The 12,269-nt window shown below is 38.1% G+C and overlaps 2 protein-coding genes across 2 annotated transcripts in view; both read right to left on the reverse strand.

The window, feature by feature from the left end:
• Positions 1 to 455: 455 nt before the first annotated feature.
• Positions 456 to 4,695, reverse strand: LOC139695142 (zinc finger protein OZF-like). The gene is made up of 4 exons (XM_071593790.1): positions 4,409 to 4,695; positions 2,507 to 2,841; positions 1,417 to 1,925; positions 456 to 1,146 (listed from the first exon to the last, which is right to left on the reverse strand). Exons 1-3 carry the CDS (start codon positions 4,638 to 4,640, stop codon positions 1,467 to 1,469), a joined length of 1,026 nt encoding a protein of 341 aa, XP_071449891.1. The 5' UTR covers positions 4,641 to 4,695; the 3' UTR covers positions 456 to 1,146; positions 1,417 to 1,466.
• Positions 4,648 to 12,269, reverse strand: part of LOC139695282 (uncharacterized) — a 39,179-nt gene continuing 31,557 nt past the window's right edge. Inside the window, exons 9-11 of the mRNA XM_071593978.1 lie at positions 9,184 to 9,784; positions 4,720 to 4,753; positions 4,648 to 4,687 (exon numbers count right to left, since the gene is read on the reverse strand). Of these exons, the coding sequence (XP_071450079.1) occupies positions 4,648 to 4,687; positions 4,720 to 4,753; positions 9,184 to 9,784 (675 nt within the window). The remainder of the gene's footprint in view (positions 4,688 to 4,719; positions 4,754 to 9,183; positions 9,785 to 12,269) is intronic.

Genomic DNA, 12,269 nt, shown 5'->3' on the forward strand with positions numbered 1-12,269 from the left:
TGTTAAAATCATTCATCTTGACCAGGATTTAAACCCAGATTCCCTCTATATCCGGCAGAATGCATTAACCATTTAAGATACTGAGCCCTGCACCTGCTCACTTACATTTAAATATTTTGTTTTGATTTCTGAATGTAAGGGAACACCTCCGTAGCTTAACTCACTAAAGCACTCAGCTGGACATCAAGGGATCTGGGTTCAAATCACAGTCAAGGAAAATGAATTTTAAAATTTTAAATGCTGCAAATGCAGCATTTCAAAGTGTATTTTAATGGCAGTACTACTCTCACTTCTTATAACTGAAATTTTTTGTTCATAATGAGGCTTACATAGGCGAAAAAAACAAACCAAAATCCTCAATTCGCAGAAGTTGGAGAGAAAACAGGTTAAAATGACACACAAATCTGTATTTTTTGCCTTTTGGAGCAACATAAACTTTATATACTTTGGCACATTACAATTATGGTAGAATGAAGTAATCATATAATTCAAAAACAAAACTTGAAGATAAAATAAAAATACAATATAAAGAACAATTACACACATTTTCACATTTAGTGACATCAAATGGGTAATTATTTTGAGAAAGAGCAGGACAGTATACAGTCTTCTTACTCAGTAACTCCACATTTTACTCAGTAGTTAGGTTTTTTTGATATTTTAGTTACTTCACTGAGGCTTATCAGTTATTAACATCTCTGGACTGTTATCTTAAGGTCAAAACAGTCCAGCTATAAAATTTTAATGAAAATATCCTGTAACAATAAGACAATAAGACTTATGCACTTGATTATACATTCCTGCATACAATTCTTTGCACAAACAAAACAATTAACCTGGGAATGTACAAGGCTGGCTCATTTTATTTTATTTCTCCCATTTGGTACTCCTTATTGAACACACAATGACTCAAAAAGTTGGTCAAGAGTGATCAAAGAAAGAACATGTTCAGTATGTGAGCATGCCTACCAGCCTTCTCAGAATAAACAGCCCAATATAAAATTCATATCGTGTTGTTATATTTATCAATCTATCATGCAAAATGGACTGGAGATGCAGACGTAACACTGAAGACATCAATGCCAATTGAGAATTTCAGTCCATAATGAGGGACTGCATATGGTGTTCCCAGAGGAATCTCAAATCCTACATAAAAGAAGAAAGAAGAAAAAAAATTAATTTAAAATTTAAATGCAATTAAAAAATGAAGAGAGGGAGAGTGGGGATGGTGAAGAAGAGGGTTGGCCTATGCTAACTGGGAGGGGTGGGTGAGAGTAGAGAGTGACTCGGAGGGAGGGTGTTAAGAAGTATGTCAAAAAGGGTGAATGCAAGGGGCAGTGCTCTCCTTGCAAAGACGGAAGGATGCATGGAAACAAGTGATATACAATAGAAATTTCATAAAAACAGCCTGCTCACCTCATTTTCCTCTTATCATAAGAATGGTAACAGCAAGACAGCAACTTCCTTCACCGAGGCCCATCATTGATACTCCTTTTTAAGCCATGCTCCTTTGCCATGTGTGTCTTACGTACACTATTATACGTGAAGCTCTTTTCACAGATGCCACAGACAAATGGCTTCTCCTTGGTGTGTGTTCGCTCATGGTACGTGAGTTGGCTGCGACAGTAATACACTTTGGAACAATAAGGGCAAGGGAATGTCCGACTGGGCCTCTTTTGTTCGTGGACCCATTCTATGTGTTTGGTGAGAGCATACTTTTGGTCCCAACCCTTCTTGCAGATTGCACATGTGTATGGCTTTGCTGCCTGCTCTATTACAGGCAGGCAAGCAAACTCTCTGTTCTCACGATGCTTGCGAAGCGTGGAGAGGTGTGCAAACCCCTTGCCACACTCATCACATGAATAAGGCTTCTCCTTTGTGTGTGAGCGTTCATGGATTTTAAGCTTGCTCTGTGCAGAAAATGTCTGGAAGAAGAGAGATTTATTCAATGATTTACATTAATGCAGCATGCTAGTAGGGCTTTAAATTACTTCAGTATGCAAAATATTACAAATAAACCACTAGATTTTGAGAGACGATACATTTCACTGACCTAATTCTTTTGTAATTTTAACTCAAAGGGACTTGGCAGTATAAAATATTCCGTTAGGAAAATCTCAGATGGAATCAGAAGTAAATGCAATGATGAACTCAGCAGATAAGCCGATCTGATTAGAGTATGATCATCACTATTTGCTGTAGTAATGAGTGGCTGATATTAAATAAATAATCCTTAATGACCTTGTCTAGACCTCAATCACCTTACATTACCTTTCAATCATGTGTTTATTAAGGGTTAACAAAGGCTTTCCATTGCTCTCCATACATATTTATATCTTGAAAGTTATTTCCTTTGGTAATATCATTATAAGTGCTACTTTACACAACTCAATAGCTTGCATGGGAACTGGCAATTAACGATGACACAGTTAGCCCTCCTTTACTTCACTCCCCTTGGTTGTTATAATTCAGAAGTAAATGCAAATTTATTTCAGTACTCACTCACCTTTGGGCAGTAAGAGCAGAGGAACGGTTTGGCAGGCTCCAACCCCATATGTATCTGCTTTGTGTGACGCTTCAAGTCTCCCTTCTGGCTGAAGGTCTTGCCACACTCTGCGCAGAGATAAGGTTTCTCCCCTCGATGCGTACGCATGTGTTGTGTGATTGATCCCACATTGTACTCCTTGTGGCACAACTCGCACTCGAGTCTGTTGCCGCTGCAAAGGCTCTGGTGTATTTCCTTCTTCTCCTCAGTGAGGAACTTCTTAGAACAGAGGGCACAAGAGAACAGCGGACATGTTTGATGTTTGGATGCCTCATGAAAGAGCAGAGCTGATTTCCCTGTTAAGATAAAATGTCCACTTAAATAGATTCTCATGAGGCTAAACTACATTTATATTGTTCATTTAGCATGACAAGTCGAAATTGTCCTAGTGTTATCAATTTACATGTTTGAAAGGTTTTCATGGTTAATCTTGGTAATTGCAGTTTCCATTCACAACTTTGGAATTAGCTGTACTCGTACATCACCTCTTAGAGTTCACTGAGGATTCAATTTATGATTTCAAAGACTAAAATGCATAACTTTATAAACTTTAATTTTTAATATACAGGCCTTAAGGAATGATGGGATGGTTTTGTGATCCATGTATTTTAAAAAATTCAGTCCTAAATTACCTATTTGTACACTTGTAAATGAGATGATAATAAAAACATGCATTGAAAACTTTCATTATTATGCATAGAGATAACATCTTATTTACCCACATGAGCAAATTAGAAACATAGGCTTTAATAGTTGAAATCACTAAGATCCCATCTATTGTTCTGAGAAAGTATCTTTTTGCATATATTTTACATTGATTTGACCTCTAGGTTAACTGCCTACACATGGACAAATTTTTAATTTGGTCTTTAGTGGAATGACATTAGAGATATGCATAATTACATTGCTAAACAATTCACACGGGTTATGAAAGGGACTGAAAAAATAATACCCTAATCATGGAAACATGTCACCAAGGAATCCCATAATAAGAGATCACTGCATACATTTAAGTCCCCCAAATTGCAGCTAATTTATTGCAAAATTTTCCTCATAAGTCTAAAACTACATAGGAGATGGGCTCAAAAGTAACAGGAAATTAGTGATGTTGCATAGTTCACCATGAGTTCTTGCCACAAGGTCAAACAATCAATTAAGAATCCTACTTATAAGTTCAATGTTGTTTATGAGAAGCAATACAAAAAAATGCACACATTTGTGGCTAAAAAATTCATGGTTTATACATCACGATAATGCACCTGCTCACTGCTTGTTTGTGAATTTATGGCCAATAACAGCACTGTAATGATATCCCAGCCTCCATATTTGCCAGACATGGCCTTGCGTGACTTTTCTTGGTTCCCAATAATAAAGAGCACCTTAAAGGGCCATAATTTTACAAGCATAGATGAGATTATACATGCATCTCTGAGAGATCTAAAAGCTATACCAAGATCAAGTTCCGGAAATGTTTCGAGGATTGGAAAAAGCACTAGTATTATAACTAATGGGGGTAACTTTGAAGGGGATGCAATTGCCACAGACGAATAAATGAAATTCCTTCCACATAACTCAAATTCCCATAATTTATTGAACACACTTTTTACACCTGGTTAACACCCTGCAGGTACTTACTTGATTGATGTTCATAATGATGCTCTACCACAGCAAAATAATGGCAATGGCAATAAAAGTTAATAACAGAATCATTCTCCTCTATTCTAATTAGTTCAGGCAAAGCCATGAGCTAAGTAAATAAATTATCATTCCCAAAATAACTTCAGTCAGCCCCTCAGTTCCAGCAATAATAGTCACAAGTTTCCTCCTCAGGAGAAAACAACAGGATGGTGAGATGCCACTTACCTGAGAACTGGAGGTCACAGTACTGACACTTAAATGGAGAGGAGCCCTTTTGAGATGTTGTCTTTTCCTTGGCTGCTTCCTCTCCCTCCTCCTCCTCCTGCTGCACAATGTCATGCATCTCCATGTGCAGCCGGTAGACATAGCGCTTTGTAAAGCACTTGTCACACTTGGTGCAGTAGTACTCAGAAGTCTGTTTACCACTGCCATGGGCCTCCTTCATGTGCCAGCCCATCTCCGACTTAGAGTATGATGACTGCCCACAGTGTACACAAGTGTATACTGTCTCCTCATCCTCAACCTCCTGCACCTGCCCCTCCCCAGTTTCCCCTCCCTCTGGTGCAAATTCTGGAACCAAAGCACCAGAAATTGGACTACATTAGGCACATTACACACAACCACATATTCTCGATGAGTACAATTGTAAAATCCGAGGGTCACTGCACGACATTTGTGCCTGTACAATGAACAAATTGTCTTCATAAATCAACATGATTGCCAGGTGTGATAAGCATTCAGCTGCAGTCCTAAATTCAAATCACACAGAAAATCCTCCTCCTCTGAACATCCTAAGAGGTAAACAGTACAATTTTCCAGAAATCAGAAGCATAAAGATTAACTTGATGCTAAAAGAATTAGAAATCAGAAGCTATGTTTAATTTTGAAATAAACATTTTTAGAAAACATCTCTTATACAGGTATATGAAATAAAATACTGTGGAATCTCAAGAGCCATTAGTAAATAACAAGTGTAATAAACCTTTAGAGGTATATCACAATACTTGGAGCATCCGTGTGGGATCTAGATGGCTAAATAATGTCAATATTTTACATACTAATTCATTGAGGATAATGAATTAGCATTAAAATGTTTTGTACTAAAGAAATACCAGTGGAGAATTACAATTTTATTCTTTGGCATAATGGCTCATTTTCGCCAACTAGATCCTGCCACTATCATACACATCCATCATTCACATATTATTTTTAAAGCACATCAGCATTCCTCCTCTCACATATTAGGTTCCATAGCTGTCAGATCAATATTCCCTGAATTTATTTCTTAGTTCTGAAGATACATCATTGGTCCCTGGTGCCTAGCCTGCCCTTAATATTGGATTGCTAAACTCAGACCTGAGGATGGATGTAGTATTCTTTCTCATTACCATTGACAGTGTTCTCATCTTCCAGTTTCCTAGAATAAAATTCTTTTCCGTCATTATGATTCTCAAAACACTCTTTCCTTTCTTCATTTTGGCTTAATCTTCAGCAAGAATGGTTTACAATAATTAAAAATTCACATTGCTACCCTGAATGGCATTGATATTTACTCCGTGTTTATTGAATTGGTGTCTTGCAATTCTGTAAGCTACTTCAATTTTTCTGTGAAAAAGGTTATGCTGCATTTATTTATCCATTATTTTCCGGCTCTACTCACTTTTCAGTTGATTTCATTTCTCAACCTTGTGAGAAATATCCAAACTAGAGTTTTTGTAATTTCTTCTCTCTTCTATTAGGTCCAGTACATTGTCTATGATCCATGGTTTCTTCTGGATAGATTTACTTCAACCTACAGCTTTCTTCACATCCAATAATTTCAGCCTTCATTTCTTTCCATTTTTCTTCAATCAATCCTGTTTGATACATTTTCCATTTCTTTCCCCAATTTCCGCTGGAAATCCAAACAGTAGCTCAGTTTCCATAAATCTATCTAACTCCAATTGGGTCTTGATTTTGTCCTTTGGCTTCTTGTATTTCAGATGCCACTTCATTAGCAAAGGATTGAAGTCATTGCTGGTATGAGCCCCCGGGAAACTTTTCCGGTTTTTTTTTAGTCCTAAATCTCTAACTTCATAAATACGAGGGTCATGCGGAAAGTAGTACCCGTTCGTGAAATAAAGACACAAAAGTAAATATTAACAAACATAAAAAATTTTATTTGAAAGAGGATACTTTAAACTACTTCTCAACATAATCTCCAAGCAAATTAAGGCATTTGTCATAACGTGTGACAAGTTTCTGTATTCCTGCTGCATAGTCCTTCGCCGCCAGCTCATTGAGATACGCGAGGGACCCATCTTGCACAAATTTTTGCATAATGCAGATGGTGTTTAACAATTTCATGAACAATTGTTCGAGAAACATTGGGAAAATGCTCACAGATGTCATCAATTGTGACGCGCCGATCGTTCCTCACGAATTCGTCAACTGAGCTCACCAGTTGGTCTGTAATGACAGACGGTCTCCCCGAACGCTCATCGTCGTGTGTGTTCCCCCTCCCCATGTTGAAGTTGCGACACCACCGCCGAACAGACGACTCGTCCATTACATTGTCTCCATACACCTCCTTTAATTGGCGATGAATATCACATGGGCGAACGTTTCTTGCATTGAGGAATTTAATCACTGCCCTCACTTCACAACTGGCGGCGTTCTCAATTTTTTTAAACATTGTAAACAATCACAGAAACAACACAGGCAATGCTAGCGTCACGCAACTTGGCTCAGAGAAGGCAGACAAGCCACTGAAGCTATCTGACCTCGTCCAGCGGCTACTCGCGTCGTCAGCACTTCATGCGGCACGAACGGGTACTACTTTCCGGATGACCCTCGTATGTAGTCAATTTGACATTTTGTCATGCCTTCTGTTTCTTCCATGCATGTCATTTCCTTGAGTGGTCCTGAAAGTGTGCGTTCACCACCACTAATTTCTATAGCTGTAAGTATTCCATAAACCTTTCTCTTCAATCACAATCCTTCATCATACTTCCCTAAATCATACAATGAGAGTATAAAAAGTATCAGAAAAAGTTTTGGCAAAATAGATTTATTTCAGATAGTGCTACTATGCCTCAAACTTTTTCAGAGTACATCCCTTGAGTGTCGACATATTTTTTCCAGTGGATTTTCCACAACTTTAAGGCTCCCTGGAAGATGAATTTAGGTAGGTCCTTAGGGATATGCATGCAAGCTTCTTTGACAGCACTTAGGGTCCCATGGCAGTGTCCTTAAAGGGAGGATTTCACTTTTGAGAATAGGAAAGTCTCCAAACCACCAAGTTCGGAATGCCCACATTATTTGGGTCTTCTTCAACGCATTGCAGGTCTTTGCAAGTAGATAATCCATTGTACTTTTGTTCATCCTACAAGACCGGGACAAGTTTAGCACAGATCTTTCACATCGCCAAATTTTCAGCAATGATGCTTTGCACAGTCATCTAATCAAGGCCAATACGATCATGTGCAGGCTTAAACAATGGTCTGAGTTCAGTACTTCACGCACATGTTGCAGATTGTCAACAGTTCTTGACGTCAATGGCCGTAGAGCCGTCTGGATGTCAACGGCTCATCCTCAACACTCTCTTGGCCAACTTTGAAGAACTTGTGTCACTTAAAAACTGCAGTTTGTGACATACTTTCATCCTTGAACACTGGGCAAATCATGCCCATTGTCTCTGTACCTGATTTCCCCAGTGCAACACAAAATTTGATTGCATACTGATGTTCAATAGTTCGCTGCATTTTGAGCTTGCACTGAGTCACTCAACAGGGGTCCACTAAAAACATGATCTAGCCTGAACAAATGCATGTAAGAGATTGGCACTTGGTGCATGTTGAAGGTCAGACCACCAATGACTCTGCATGGTAGGAGTGTGCTACGATGGCCAGGTCAGGAAAAATATTTTCCCAATCCTTTTTATACAAACCTTGTATCTACCTAATGCAAACCCTGTTTCTTCCTAGTTTATTTCTGGTCTTCTCCAAAAATTGTACTCCAGTTTCAAGTATAATTAGATTTTTCATTGCACAATATCATTTTGCAGCTTTCATTGAAATAATAGACCCAAAAAGGATTTCTGAGTGACTGACAAACATTCTCCCGTTAAGATATGGTGGTGATATCTGTACCAAAAGGCCAATAACACTGTTGCACATAAAAGCCAATCCACTAAAATGCAACATGTTTACCTCAGATCCATATAAGTCAAATTTAGCTATTTCAGTTAATTAATCTTCTTCAGTATGATTCCCATTGCTATAATATGACTCACTTCTACAAAATGATTATGCCTCAAACTATCCAAGTATGACAATCAAAGTTCTCAAGGTAAGCATCCTTCCAATTATCTTCTTCTTTCACATCCCCTACATTTTTAGCATTTTATTGAAAATTGAGAAAATTTGGGAGGGCACAAATATTTTTTTCCAAATACATATGTTTTTCAGCTGATACAAGTGAAATGATTCTACATAGGGTCCCGGAGGTCCCAGAACCAAGCAATGCATTAAGTAAATCCCAAGTTTGGGGAAGGGAGTTGAAAGTTTGACTGAATTGGTCAATTGACATTGATTGTACTTATTGCCCTGTTATACCATCAATTGCACCATTATTTTTTATGTAAGCATGGAAAAAGTTGTCAATAAGTCAATAAACCCATAAGGGATGACAGACATGCATAACCCACGGCAAGGGAGTTTAGTGTACTCCTATGAACTAGGGGGATTCCGCTACAGATATTATGGAAAAACAAAATACAGGATGTTTATGAAAAAACAATACAAAATATGATAAAATAAAAGGACTGTGTGAAACAGATGGAAGTAGGATAATTTTCAATATAAGGCTACTGACAAAAGAAATGAGGGAAGACCAAGGAAAGATGGGAATTAATATGCCAGAACTGGTTGAGAGCTCAATCCAGATTGAAGATGATGAATGAAGGTATTTTCATGTCCTTTGATACCCCAAAGAAGCAACAAATTTTTAGACGCACTTACCCGGTTCTCCCTGTGCCGTCTCCCCTTGACCCTCCACCTCTTGTCCTTGTATTTTCTCCAGCTCATCCAGTGTTTTCTTGATGCAGCCCAACATGGCCCTCTTAGCACGCAGACGGATCCGGTTGCAGAAGATCTCAGAGTCTTCCTCTGCCGGCTCTTCTCCCTCCCTCAGTTTCCTCTTCATTGGGGGTGGATCCATCAATAGAGTCATGGGTTGCTCAGGATCATCCTCATGTGGGTCACCCAGGATCTGCTGAAGAGACTTGGTTCTCACCGCATGTTCAACAGCCTCCAATGGGTCTTCCTCTTCCTCCTCCTGCTTCAAGGGTCTCAAGAGTATTGCCAATGCCTGGGTGCTTGAGTTTTCCTCCTTTGGTGCAGTCAAAAGTAATGTTTTGGGGGTGCCATCATCACTTCCGAGAATGTCGATGGAAATGGGTGAACCAGAGGAGATTGTTACCTCTCCATTGCTGACCTCAGTACACCCCTTGTCCTGTTTTTCTTCTCCACCATTCTCACATCCTTTGCTGTCACCATGTGAAGAAATTCCAGGAACAACAATGACCCTGTCCCCTCCACCATTATCCCCCTCATTATCTCTCTGTAAATAATAGAAAAAGCCAATGATTGTTAGGTTTCTCAATAATTATCAAGGTTACCATGTGCATTAACTCAGAACTTAAAAGAGTCAACTTATGTTGACCCCTCAGTTCAACTTTTGAGCAATTCTTGACAAAAAGCTTCCTATGGGTTCAGAGGGTTGAAAATGTCAAAACTTGCCTAATTCTCATATGCTATCATATTATCAATTGCACCATTACTTCATGTTTACACAGGATCTTTTTAGGGTATTTTTACATTTTTGTTACAACACCTTCTTAAAGCAATTAATGCAAAAAAATATTACTTATCCATTAGCATATACACAAAAGTTTGACTGCCTTATGTCTAAATGTTAGGTCTGCCACAGGTAACTAACTATACATGACTCATAATCCAGCTCTGGATTACAAATCACCAAGGTGGTATCAATATTCATGCTGCTTTTAGCTTATGTTCACTTATCCAAGATTCTCCATGAAATGGCCATGCATGAAGTCCGAATTGTACCTACCCCAGATCGAATAAAATTGAAAATTTTAAGTTTTCATCGTTGATATTCCTTCTAGGATTCAAGCCAAGGCATTCTCTGTTATTCTAGCAGTCACACTCAGATGAATCCATACCATGTGTAAATACACAGACTTGAATGTATGCTTAAAAGACAGCATTTACAAGTCTCAACTTAACATGGTTAAGGTCTTTACTAGCAGTCAAGGAAGCCACGAATTAAGGTTTTAACGCATGCATCCTTAACCCTTTTAGTGCGGTAGGTCAATACATCAGCTTTTGCATCTCAGGCAAAAAGTGCAGTAGGCCGATTTATTGGCTCAAACGTAGGCTACTATTAAAATCACCATAATTTATTTAATTTTTATTGCATACTGTGTATTGTTTCTCTAGTCAAAAATATGAATTCTTCGCTTTATATAAAGTATGAATCAAACCATAATATTGACACAGAACTATTTACATGCAAAGAGGCTCAGCCTAATCACATGCTTAATTTTTTCACTGAGTGGTACCTACTAACTACTATCTCCTACCACTATGACACCCACTGAAAGGCAAATCTGCTCAAATTTATTTATTTTATTTAATTACAGAGAACCCCGCAAGCCATCCTAGGATGTGTGGCAGGGGGTGACTGCACACCAGACTAGATTATATTACATTATGAATTCACATAAAGCACATTGTTTCATGCAAACCTCATGAATGCATAATAATGAATCTGTATCCATAATAACTGCTAACTATGGCTTAGATGAGTTGATTCTAATGAAAGCATTAATTTGTTAGCATTTTGGTTTTTCTTGCCTTCTGTCCTACGTAATCATTTTAAGTACTAAATGGATTAAGACCCCATAAAGTAACATACGCATTCACCCAGGTCCTTAAATACAGCCTCCCAACGACAATGAATCTATGGTCACTTAAATTCTTTGGAAGACATCATTTGTCATCATAGGGGCAATGGAATTTTCATTGCCCTCCTGCTAGTTTTTAGGTTGTGCCGTTTTTGTCCTCACAATTCAGCCTTGGAATATGAAATGTTCTTCAAGTGCTTACCTTCTTTTCAATTTTCCTGGCTGTTAAAATCTTCTACGTGGCAAGTTGATTCGCATGGTCTCTGCTGTCAGAAGACATTGCTTCTTAGGATGAGTAAATCAAGTATAACCCTGATTAACTTTTGAACTAGATTTCCTACATTACCTTTTACTGCTGAGACCATGCTGTAATAAACCACAGATTCCTTGGATGGTCACTGCATTTAATGGCAAGCCATTATTAACTCGGGTAAACTTTTGTAACATTAAACTTTAGTGCCGTAGGTGACAAGAGTCAAGAGTTGTGAAGATGGATCCTGTGCTGGAGAAGTGCACAATAAGAGCATTTTGTTTGCTTAAGTTGTCATCATCATGTTCATAAGAGTCTATCTATTTTCCAGGTATTCTATTGGCCAAACTTAAAGTGAAAATGCCAGTTTTCTGCATAAAAAATATTCCACAAGTTCTGTCGATATGTGCATATGATCAGTAATATGTACCTTCATAAATTATGTTAGTTAAGTCTCCAATTTTTTTAGAAATACACATAAATGTTTTCTTTTTAATAATTGATACATAATTAGGTGCTGGGGTAATTTTTTTTATACCCAGTCATACCAGGCTACCACCATGTCATTGAGGAAGCATTAGGCTTCATGTTTTACCCTATGATTGTTGAAGTGCCTTTCTTCCCCAATTATGTTTGTAGTTTATAAATTTTCTGAATCTTTAGGGCCTCCCTTTGACTGAATTGCATAATGGACAATAGTTTTGGTGCACTTTGCTCCTATTAATAGTTGGTATTAGTCTTAGTTTAAATCCTTTACAGTTGAAAACATCACTGATCGCAGACCAAGCAAACCTGGGTTTAACGCTAATTAAGAACTGGGCAAATATTGACATCATCATGATGATTTGTGCCCCTCTCCTGAATGG

The sequence above is a fragment of the Hetaerina americana genome, unplaced genomic scaffold (assembly GCF_022747635.1).
Source record: "Hetaerina americana unplaced genomic scaffold, ioHetAmer1.1.p SCAF_6, whole genome shotgun sequence".
In the NCBI taxonomy this organism is placed as follows: domain Eukaryota; kingdom Metazoa; phylum Arthropoda; class Insecta; order Odonata; family Calopterygidae; genus Hetaerina; species Hetaerina americana.